The 12,036-nt window shown below is 53.1% G+C and overlaps 2 protein-coding genes across 2 annotated transcripts; one reads left to right on the top strand and one right to left on the bottom strand.

Annotated features, from left to right (window-relative positions):
• Positions 1-958: 958 nt before the first annotated feature.
• On the bottom strand, positions 959-4,113 carry LOC149810470 (PP2A regulatory subunit TAP46-like). Its single transcript, XM_089994256.1, has 7 exons — positions 4,051-4,113; positions 3,910-3,980; positions 3,563-3,823; positions 3,104-3,435; positions 2,447-2,614; positions 1,594-1,772; positions 959-1,171 (listed from the first exon to the last, which is right to left on the bottom strand). Exons 1-7 carry the CDS (start codon positions 4,111-4,113, stop codon positions 959-961), a joined length of 1,287 nt encoding a protein of 428 aa, XP_089850382.1.
• A 429-nt stretch (positions 4,114-4,542) lies between these two features.
• LOC149810471 (DNA replication licensing factor MCM3 homolog 3-like) lies at positions 4,543-10,338 on the top strand. Its single transcript, XM_089994257.1, has 9 exons — positions 4,543-4,953; positions 5,054-5,420; positions 5,972-6,264; positions 6,517-6,736; positions 7,522-8,119; positions 8,227-8,625; positions 8,873-9,118; positions 9,591-9,774; positions 10,078-10,338. The coding sequence occupies exons 1-9, from the start codon at positions 4,543-4,545 to the stop codon at positions 10,336-10,338; spliced, it is 2,979 nt and encodes a 992-aa protein (XP_089850383.1).
• Positions 10,339-12,036: the final 1,698 nt, after the last annotated feature.

The following is a 12,036-nucleotide window of genomic DNA, read 5'->3' on the forward strand; positions in this document are numbered from 1 at the left end:
AGTGTCCTCACTGAGGCACAGACAGTTACAGTACCAGCATAATTCACGTCTGGTAGTTCCACAGTGCCTTCAGTTAGTGATGAACACTACCATCGTGGCCTACGTTGTCGCACTCGTGTTTTATTATCATTACATCACCTAGACAACGGCAGGAAATAGTCAACAAGCAACCAAGACAGCACATTCGTCAGATCATGTTCATGTTCATCGTGTTATTATCATGTGTATCATGTGTATGAGCGCTGCTCGACTTGCGGGAGTTCCACATAGGCTGATGTCGTACTGATGGCTGCAGGAGATCCAGGAAAAGGCAGTTGAGTATGTCAAGCGTGCAGCAGCCGATGTGAATGCCTCGGTGACCACAGGTATCAATCAAGCTTCCAAGGTATTACAAGAGCGGAAACGCCAGCTTGAACAAAGGAGTGAACTCGCGCAAAAGCGCGCCAAGGTGTTTGGCTTGGCAGAAAGCAGCAGTGACGTGGACAGTGACAACAATGCCTCGTGATGGGATGGTGTAGCATTTTAATCTAATTCTAGCAGCACCCATGTGGGCTGGGATTTCCATGTATGCAGCTCTTTTGAGCATTGACGCGTGTTGTACTTGCTTGAGACATATTCAAATATTCACAGGTACTTGACAAATATCATGACCAACGTAGTTTGTGACCCTGTGTCTTGCACACTTAAAGTGGTAAGCACAGCGCTGCTTGAGCATGCGTTCCGCGGTATTTGTGTTTGTGCACAAATCAACAAAAATCGACTCGCCACAGCAACGATCAAGGGCCAACCCTCATGTGAATCTGGCGCCAAACAAAACTGGCAATGTCTCCCACTTGTTGGGAGTGCAAGTTGAATTTGAGAGCAAGGACAAAGTCCAGTGGCATCAGGCTCTCTGTGCCAGCTGGCTGCACTGGAAAGCAGTGCAAGTTGCAGCAGCCCATCTTCTCACGAGTGCTACTCAAAGAGCGCAAGGCCGCAGTTTACTGTTGCCGTATCCTGTAGGGTGGTCGTCTTTCCAGTCATCCCAGGCGCGTTGCTTCTGGACCTCCTCCTCATCGAGGGTGTCAGCATCCGTTTCAGCGATGCGTGTCAACTCTGCCGCCTCTGCAGCCTTTGAACGCGCTTCACGCTCCTGAGCCTGCAGTACCCTCACCAAGGGTGAGGCCGAGCACTGCGTGTAGATGGCATCAAACACACCTCATTGGAGTCATGTGCTCAGTGAAACGCGTGAACTGGCACGGAAGGGCGCCTTTTGCAGCACCGTCCTGATAATAGTGCGAAAAAATTTTAAATTTAAATTTAAATAAAATGTAGCATGGAAGCCAAATGCTACAGCTCAGGCTCACACAGAACACCAGCCTTGCACTCACAAGGCAATTTTTGAGATGGGTGCATCACCCAAACACAAGGTGGCCCGATAATACATCACGCAAGTCTTGTAAAGGTTGCAACCAGATGGGCCTCGGAGACGGCTGTCGTTGCACACCTCGAAGTCGTCTCAGTGCACTTACCAAATGCTAAGAACCTTGACGACAAAGCAAGTGCACATTGCATGCCGTGGAGCAAGTGAGCACTCCAGGCGTAGAAACACACCTCTCTGAGTTCGATCATGCCGGCCTGCTCAACAGAGTAAGTCGGCAGTATGTGTGAAGGCCTGAAAACCTCTGCAGCCGCCTGCTGCCGATTGCGAGCGCTGCCAACCTCTGCTGCAATGTGTAACAGCTTTGTCTTCATGACCTCTTTCTGCTTCTCTGCCTCCGCCTGTGCTTGGCCTACAGATGCATTCCTTTTCACAGATTGTTTTGACAGGTAACAAGGTGCATGGATTTCAATCTTGCAACGCGGCAATGGCCAACTTCCTTGCGTTACTACCTGCACAATCGTCTTCTGCAATCGGTGCTGCCACTGTTTACATGAACGTGGTTATGCTGTCTTCATGTACGGTGTATGTATACATACTGACATTCTAGACCCACAAGCACTTCATCAATGACGGCTGTTTGCAAACACAGGCATTTGGCAATAGTAACATTTGATTTTGCATCGCCGGACCAACAGTCGCCCTAAGTGTTGTACCCACCAATCACACCCTCAAGCAGACATCATGAGACCCAAGTATCCCCCCAAGCAATAAGCTGGATATGTGATCAATCCTCAGTGAACAGGCACTATGCGCGCCATTCATACATCGAACAAGAAAGAAGCTCGCGCAGCCGTCTAAAATCAAAATACGTGGCATGTGTGTCCAAAACGCTGCAATACACTGGCGTCCAAGGTAGCAAGGGTTACCTGTATGGCCCCTGGCTACAAGCAAAGACTCAGATAGCGTTCAATGAGGATGCCTGGAACAAACTGCCAGGGCAAATGGAATGTAGCTTGCTCACCATCCCGCTTTGCTTTTGCGTTGCTACACCTGACATGCACGAAAGGCACAAAAACATCGTACGTTCAAGATCCAGGGTAGCCTCGTCCGGGTCCTCATCTCGGCGCTTCAGCATCATGTGTAGTATCTCGTGCTCCTGTAGCAGGCACCTCACCTGGTCGATACTCCGAATGCATGCGTGCTCCAGCTTCATCATCCACAGCTCACGCTCGCCATCTTCATCGCAAGCGCCTGCAGACGTTCAGGCCAAGGATGGACAAAAATGCCTCAGCAAATCGCAGCCGAACTCGCTCCTCTAGTTCTGGGGGTGTCCACATCAGTTCAATGGCACATATGTCTGGCTCTCCAACTGCTGAAAAATTCCCTGCCAGATGGTTTCAGAGCGCCAGTGCAAATAAATCTACGACAGCAATTTCAGGGACGCCACTCATCCCGTCCCACAGATCATGCACGAAAATGTCATGTTTCTTTGCACTCCTTGGAAGGCATGTCAGCTGTCGTATGACCGGTGAATGGCTTAAAACACATTTGCCCCTGTGAAAAATATCAGTGCCAGCCTCAATACAAGGCTGACATGATCTTCGGGCACACAGAATGCACAGGCTGGACAATCTCTGACATACCCCGAGCAGTCGTGTTCCGGTGTTTGTTCCCGGAGGAACGCCACCTCTCCTCGCCCACGCACAGCGAGATCACAAACTCCCAAAACAAACTGCGCACCTGAAGCGGAAGCGTTATCTGCATCCTGTCCGCGTTCGGCTGAGAGACGCTGCTCCTCCAAACGCTGCTGTATCTGTGCCTCGACTTGCATTTCTCGTCTTTTGCGTTCAATCTTCTCTATCCGGGCAATGCGAGGGTCTACTTGTTCACCAGCTTCCAGACGATCGAATGCAGTGCGACTGGTGTCGTCCATGATGTCGTAGTCGCGGCAGCGTTTGAGAAACTGGTTGTACTGTCGACAGGCTAGAGATAGGGCAATCAGCCGGGGCCGAGGTTCCCTTTCTCGAGTTTGTGCCATCAGCTCCGCCGACAGGTAAGGTATAAGAAGATACCTGGAACAAGAACCCACGTCAGACGCTCCTGGTGGCCTGTGTCACGACACAATTCCACAAAACTCCGCGAGACGAGCTGGCCCGTTTGGATCCAGATATATGGCGAGCAACTGAATTCCGGACTTACCTGAGATTGGAGGTGGCAATGTCATCCTTGTCTTCATTGTCAGAAAACAAACCAGTCGTGTCTGCCACAGTATCGGCACGGCGCAGCGCCTCGAGTGCCCAGTCGAGCATTCGCTGCACCTCTACCTGGGAACTGGGTAGCTCACTCTGATGCCCGTGGATAAGCATACACTGGTTGAACAGTTCAGATAGAGGCCGGTCGTTGATAGGTCGCCCTTCGTCGATGCATGTGACCCAATCAAACGACATCTCAGGGTTCGACCTAATGAACGTGGAGACAAATTCTTCAATGTAAAATGTAGGAGGACTTCAAAGCCTTCTGACAAACCTTTGAAAACTCTGAAGCACCAATAAGCGTTAAGGAAGAAGTCACCACGGAAACGTTGCTGTGTGCGCTTGTGTAAGAAAAAGGTATGCAGCTGCTCGACATTCACAAGATCATGTACAAATCATTCCAGGTTTTTACCAGAATTGCTTGCTTTGCGTTACCGGCACTATTCTTTCCTGGCCATGTTTGCAGGGATGTTCACGAGTTACTGCTTCCCGCGACATTCCCGCGACACTGAGTCGTGCGTGTTCAACGAATTCAAAATTTGAATCAAGTTTGATTTATCCGTCATGGCAGTGGCGTGTCACAGATTTGCCATTACAAGCTCGTCATAATGATGTTTCACCGGCTTCCTAATTGAAGTTCGCCCCCTGCTTTGCATGATCGGCCAGAGTATCAAGGAACGCAAGTTTGTGGTGCCGTTCAAGTTCGACTCTGACGAGACCAAACCTTCGTGTGATTGGGAGCATCGCCACGACTCGCGCAGTCACGCTTGCCATCTGTGAGCTTATCTCATACTCAGCTGTTTCCATTGGGCCGGTTGGTTCTAACGCTTGGACCTCTCAGCTTACCTGCACACCCAACGCGGCACTGCAGCAGGACACTCTGCGCTAACGCTCGTCGATTCGACACACGCATTCAATTTCATCACAATGGATGCCTTCGGCTCAAATTCTGTGAGTGAGTCCTTCATGGAGCTCAAGAGGCGCTTTGGTGACTTCCTGGAGCATCAGCCAGGAAAGGTCGAGCCATATCGCGAGCGCATCGAGCCTCTGTTTGAAGAAGGACCGAAAGGAGATGGACGCAATCTCAGGCTTCTTGTCGATGTGCACGATTTGCAGGCGTTCGATGCGGACCTGCACAAGCGGCTATTGACAGACCCCTGTGAATGTTTCCGACCGTTCGAAGATGCGCTCAGGGAAACTGCCAAAAACCTGGATGGTGGACAGTTCGGACAGAAACACCAAACCGCTATAGATGTGCGTTTCAATCGCAGCAACCTCGTGCCATTTACATTCCCGCATGTCTGTCTTGAGTTCAGGTTGAACCCAAGGTACACAGCAGTGACTCGAGATACTTGCCGCGCTTCACATCCGTAACAATGCACTATCCAATCTGTCGAATTTCATCTTCTGTGGTGGTTCACGTGGTTCGGGCTTGCAGGACTTGACTGTTGGATTCATTGGCGAGCTGGGAGTCCACAAGGTGTCTCCACGGAAGCTCCTCTCTACGTTCCTCAATCAGATGGTCTGCATTGTGGGAATCGTCACGAAGCTGTCCCTCGTCCATCCTAAGATCGTTAAGTCTGTGCACTACTGCGAGGCCACGAAGAAATTCACGACAAGGGAGTACCATGACGAATGCGACTTTGGGACAATGCCCTCCAGAACCAACGCCATGCCCACAGTGGATGAAAGTGCAAACCTGCTAACGACAGAGGTGGGCCTCTGCAAGTTCATCGACAACCAACGTGTCACGCTCCAAGAGCTTCCGGAGACTGCCCCACCTGGACAACTCCCTCGATCTGCAGGTAAGGCACCCTCCAGCAGGCACCCCCTGCCTTGCGCTGCATCCCTTGCATGCCGCAGGGTCTAGTGAAACGCTTGGCACAATGCGTGCAGAGTGGACGCTGGACAACCTTTTGCCAGCTGCGGCAGAGAGTGATCCTATATCGCACCATGATCCAGTATTGCTGAAGTTCACCCTTCTCCTGTTAGCCTCCATACTCGTCGTCACCCGTCGTGTCTTGGGCGATGTGGTACTATAGGTGGCCTGGATCGTTTCCCAATAAATCTGACTCTGCATTGAAGTGAATCTGAACAACGTCATAAGCCACTCCCCACAGAATCCCCCTGCATCATGGATCCAATGTTCCAGCAGTGCCAACAAGGGTCAGCTTCCCCTTGTCCCAGCATGACTTAGTCGACCGTCTCGAGCCAGCCAAGCACAATACTCGCAGTGCTTTGCCAGAATGGGGTTCAACCCCCGTTTCTGCCCCGGATAATCACGCATTTTCAGGGATGCAGACCCGAAAAGCAAACTGCCTGGCGAAGCACTGACACTGACGACTCGCACGTGCAGAGTTCATTCTCGAAGGTGATCTGGTGGACGCCTGCAAGCCCGGCGACCGAGTAATGATCACAGGGGTGTACAAGCCAGTGGGAGGGAGGAACACCTCCAACATGACAGGGGTCTTCCGCAGCATCGTCATCGGCAACTCGGTCCAACAGCTCTCCAAGAGCGTCCAGGCCGCTGCTGACATCACTGCAGAAGACCTCCGGGAGATGAAGGACCTTGCCAGCCAGCCAAACGTGCTGGAAACTCTTGGAATGTCGATGGCGCCGTCCATCTACGGCCATGACTGGATCAAGAAGGTGCTCGCCCCCCCCCCCCCCGCCCCAACGGACAAGCTGGACGCTCTGCTGCATTAGCGTGTTGCCACAATATCAACATTTGGTCGGTCCGATCACGCTTTTTGACTCGCAGCGAAGGTAACATCGAGAAAATATGTTCAATTTTCTGGTCTTGGCAGTATAGATTTATTACAAGTGGGTGTCACGCTCCTAAAACGTTTACTCAAATGTACGGTATGTCGCTGTGCTCAGATGTCTGATGTGCACATGCAGTCGCTCGTGCTGCTGCTTGTGGGCGGGCAGGAGAAGAATCTCATCAACAAGACGCATCTGCGCGGAGACATCAACTGCTTGCTGGTCGGTGACCCGGGTGTCGCCAAGTCGCAGCTTCTGCGTGCCGTCATGAATGTGGCTCCCCTTGCTGTGTCGACAAACGGCCGAGGCTCCACCGGGGTCGGTCTGACCGCTGCCATCACTCATGACTCAGAGACCGGTGCGCCTCCACGCGCTGCAACTGCTTGCGGCTGCGAACGCGCAAATCAGACTGTATAGAGCGCGCCATACTCGGCGGTGTCTTTGGTCAGGATATCTGCGTCGAGCAGGTTGTAAACATCATCATCTCACAACTGCTGAAGCCCAATGTGACTTAGCCCCACCCACAGGACTGGTGCTTAGAGCCACTTTAAACCACTGCTAGCTGTTCTTTGTCGGCTTGAAAACAGAGACCGTGCTGATGCACTCGATGTGCTGTGCATATCACCTCTTATTTGCAGCAGATGGCGTGCTTGCTCCGCTGTTCCTGTGCCACTCCCGCCTCCCATCTCGCAGTCCTGCTCACCTAGTTTGTGTGTACTCGGTGTCTTGTCGATATGCTGGAGACATGAGAAGCAATGAAGATTGGGACCAAGCGCGATGCATTTGTGTCAGGCGGCAGACCCTTCGCATAATACAACCTGCTCTCCTACAATATCGCGCATGAACACGACAGCATAACATGTTTGGGTGTCGAAATGCCCCGCGGAAGTATAAGTGAAACAAAACGTACACTTCATAAACCCAAGCCTCTGTTTTTTGGTAGAATCAACGAGGCCCGACCTTTCTGTACCTCTAGATTCTACATCTCAAAGGGACCTGTAGGGGCTGGCCATCCCCGGTTGCTGCTGAATTGATGGCGACAACGCAGCGTGAACAGGACTGCTGCCATTATATCGACCTCGGCAGCTCTATATGCGTGCGACTCAAAAGGTGATGCCAAATACAATTGCGAGTTGTGTGCAGGAGAGAGGCGGCTGGAAGCTGGTGCCGTTGTGCTTGCGGACCGTGGCATCGTGTGCGTGGACGAGTTTGACAAGATGAACGACGTTGACCGCGTCGCCATCCACGAAGTCATGGAACAGCAGACCGTCACGATCGCAAAAGCCGGCGTGCAGACCTCTCTCAACGCGCGCGTCTCCATCGTCGCCGCTGCCAACCCTATCTACGGCACCATCGACGACTCTATCTCTCTCACGCGCAACATCAACCTCCCCGACTCTCTGCTCTCGCGCTTCGATCTGCTCTTTGTCGTCCGCGACCTCACCGACGAACGCATCGACTCCGTGGTCGCCAAGCACGTGCTCGGCCAGCACCGCTACCGCCGCGTGGGCGATGACGGGACACTCGCGCCCGTCGCCACCGAGGAGATGTGCGTCACGCTCCTCTCTCTACTGCCCTACAGCCCTGCTCTCAACACCGTTCTATCATCCAATCGCTTCTGTGATGATGTCACTGACATCTTTGACACCTCGACGCCTTGCCCGCGTGCAGACATCGTTGCTGCCTCTTTTTGCGTTGTTTTCAAACTTGCCTTGGAGATGCATGTCTGGGTTTCCTATTTGTAGGTGCTCGTAATGGAGCACCAAACCCGCGTTCAAACGTGAACGAACGTTTGCCGAAAGGGGGGGGGGTTTGTCACTGATGCTGATTTGGAGTGCACTTGCGCAGGCTGGAGGAGGATGAGGAGGATGGCACCGCTCCCCCTCAGTATGTGAAGCACAATGAGGCTCTGCACGGCAGCCTGGGAGCGGAGACCCGCATCCTGTCTGTGCCCTTCCTGCGCAAGTACATCCACTACGCCAAGAGCAAGTTTGCCAAGCAGGAGCTGACCCAAGAGGCCTTTGAGGAGATCTCACACTTCTACGTCGAGATCCGCCAGGCTGCCGCCACCGGCCTCATGGACCCTCGCGACCGGTGTGCCCCCGCTCTCCTTTCACGCCCACTCACAGGCTCGGCACTCCAAGAGCGCGAGATTGGTGGCCAGCGCATCACCAGACCGTGTGATCTGCGGGTTCAGATGCCTGAAATTTGGTTCCGGACAGGAGTGGGTATTGAAACTGCAATTTGGCAAAAGCACTGATGGTGGCAACTCAGGCCACAAAACTCTGTGACATGCACCGTCCACACTTTACGCACCCCCCCCTCTGTGTTCGGTGTCGACATCTGATGACGTGCTTCTCCTGACCCTCTCATGGCCTTCTCTTCTCGTCGTAGCTGCGGGGCCGCAAATCCATGCGTGTGGCAGGTGCGCAAGCCACAAATTTCAGGACCTGATGTGCCCTTTTTTGCTGATTGTGCGTGACGCTTTGTGCAGTCCAATCCCCGTCACTCCGCGTGCGCTAGAGACTATCATCCGCCTGGCGACGGCACACTCCAAGCTGCGTTTCTCCAAGCGCATCGAGCCGCAGGACGTCGCAGTGGCGCGCGACATTGTGCTGCGTATCATGAGTCAGGCACGCGTGGCCACCGACGCCGCTGATGATGCCGATGATGCCGCCATAGCAACCGACGCCCAGCCCAACCTCGTTGAGGTCGACGTCACTCAGCCGGCTCCAAAGAGGTGCGCTTGCAATGCGAGCACAATGCAAAGCACAACTGGAGTATCAAGATGCCGGATTGTAATTGCCTTGCCTACGTAGTTCTTGGAGTTGCCTATGTCCATGTGGATGCGGTAGTGTTGTAACACGATACATCAGTTGCGCCGCCCATCCTTACTAGACAGCAGGCATTCACGATGGTGCTTCTTACAACTCTCCTCGTCGACAACGGCAACACTCCGAGCGCAACAAGTGAATCAGAGGCCTTATATGCATGCGCATGTGACCACGCCGAGGGGGTCTTTCTTAGTGGCAGACCCGACTGCAGTGTTTTGCCACAACGGGGTCGGACCCCCAGTTCTGTCCCCAGAATTCGTGTATTTACAGGAGTCTGGACCAAAAAATCACTCTGCCTGGCGAAACACTGGCACGCTGTCCATGAATTTGCACCTTAACCAGAATGAAGCAGTTACCTCATGGGGTGTGCTTGTGCAGGGTCATGCCACGAAGCAGGAGGCAGGCATCTCCAGCGGCAGGCGACGGTAGCACAATGGACGTCGACGCAGAGAACACCGCCGTCGATAACATCACGCCTGCCGCCCCCTCTGTCGGCGAGAAACGCACTCAGAAAGGCAAAACCGCCAAACGTGGCAGTACTGCTGCGGCTGATGCTCCCCAGGTGTGCCACTGACAGGCCATGGGTAGCAAACAGTCGGGGCTGTGTTTAGCCGCGTTCGCGAGGTTTCATGGATAGTTCAGGGTGTTTTCCTATGTCTGCTTGACTGAAGCAGCTGCTGCTGCTTGTCTGCCTTTTCTGCCTGTCTGTCTGTCTGTCTGTCAGAACTAGTATGGCCTGCTCGGTGTTGCTTCCATGATAATGGTGGGCAAGCCCAGGACAATAACAGCCAGCACATGGTAAGTTTGGGTTTGTCATGTTGCATCCTTTAGATGGCACAGCTGATGCGTTTTCTGCAAGACGCAGGTGGGTGGAGGGCTGCTGGCGCTCACCCCCGAAGTTGAGGCCCAGCTCTACCAAGCTGTCAGCGACATGATCTTTGAGCAGCGATACGTCGACGAATGGAAGGTGGCCGGCGTCGCGCGGTGGATGCAGGAAAATAAGAGCATCACCATCTCTGAGCCCTTGCTGTGCGAGTACCTCGACCGAGTTGACCAGAATCTCACCGAGCAGGTGCCTCGTATTCTCTACGACGCCGCGGAGAAAACGGTTCACCGCGACTACTAGTAGCCGCGACTTGACGCTAGCTCCCATAGGGCTTGACCCACATGGGCTCAACCTCCTTGTTCGCTCCCAGGGGTTTGCGCATTTTTGAATGTTTTGACCCATGTATCGCGCAGGCCGGCGACACGCTGTTGCCCCCGCCCACACACAACCTCCTGGGCCCTTGGCCATTGCATATTTTGAAGAAAAGTTTACCTTTTGGCGATCAGAACGCTGTGAGCGCGCTGTTTGATATGCATGCCTGGTTTTGTCTATGTAAACCTTGTGAATAGCGTGGCAACTGTGTTTTCTTCCATCATGGTGAAATTTCCACTGTGCCTCGTGTCTGCTTTCCATGTCCACAAGCATGTATACATAAAGCACTGTGCCGCTGGTTGTCCGCCAGCAAATGAGTGCCGGCATGTTCTCGGTATAGTATTGTTAGTTTGATGAATCTTTGACAGCACCTCATTTGCAAGCTCGTTTTTCCGAGAGCACGGGCCCAATAACAGGTGGTGACACCTATCATGTGGACCAAAGCGAGGTCCCACACAGCCCAGATCGCGTACTTTGACAATGACAGTCGCATGGCGACATTGCAGAAATGCAAACGCAAGTGCTGTTACAAGAGCTAAAAGAGAGGCGCTTGGGCACTCTGCAAAGAAAAAGTCTATTGCACGACCACCCGCGTTGCGGCGGGATATAGAGGTCAACGGCAAGTCAGTGTCTAGAAACTTTCCGGCTTGTTGCCGCTTACACAATCTACCTCTTGAGATGAAAAGGGCCGATGAATCAAGAGCACGTCACATGATACGGCATCCCTCACTCATCGACAGAATCGATGCACAGCACCCACGGCGATGAAATATAAATAGAAGATGAAATAGCGAGCAATGAACGGCAAGCCAGACTTTCGAACTTTTGCTGCTCACGGTCGAGTAACTGGTATGATCGTATTAGGCAGGATTCCTTGTGCACCACCCAGCGCTCCCCTCACGCTATTTGCACTGTGCGCACAATCAGCAAGTGTTCCACATTGCAAGGAACTGGGAGAAAATGGTGCGGCTTGACGCCAAAAGTGCGCAAGTACCTGGAGCTGTGCTCTCTGACATGCCCGCCCTCAATTATCTGACACACTCAATCGATATATGCAATTGCATGTGATCTCGATTTTTGTGCATGTCATGCGTTGTGTGTGAGCACCCAGACAGGTCTGTGAGTACACGAGAGACGTAATATAATTATGATATATTCCCATCCTGCCTTGCGCGCACGAAGGTGCAGAATGGCACGTGTCATCACCTGCAGCCACCACACCTGGCACCACAGGTGTTTGAATACGAGCTCGCGCTCATGCGGTCTGGTGGCTGAGAGCCAACTAGAAAGAAAAGCCCTTGATCTTGCCTTGGCAGTTGCCGGGGTACGCGGACCAGAATTCACTGCCCAACGACATCGCCTCGGCAATCGCAAGCGTGTACATCGCATTGTAGTCTGTCGCAACCTCGGTCTGGATGTAGTCCTCACGGTTGTCGTTGAATTCGTCGGTGGGAACGATGGGGCCCCCAACCAGGGCGCCGTGCAGCACATTGGGGGAAGGTCGCGGACTGGCGAACAGACTGGCGCATGCATCGGCTTCGCTGAGCTTGCATGCAGCATTGCGGTGATGCGGTCGCTGTGGCGGGTTGTTGCCAAAGCCTACCACAAAGGACCGGCCTGCATGCC

Source organism: Nuphar pumila, unplaced genomic scaffold, assembly GCF_984573655.1.
Source record: "Nuphar pumila unplaced genomic scaffold, dmNupPumi1.hap1.1 HAP1_SCAFFOLD_340, whole genome shotgun sequence".
In the NCBI taxonomy this organism is placed as follows: Eukaryota; Viridiplantae; Streptophyta; class Magnoliopsida; order Nymphaeales; family Nymphaeaceae; genus Nuphar; species Nuphar pumila.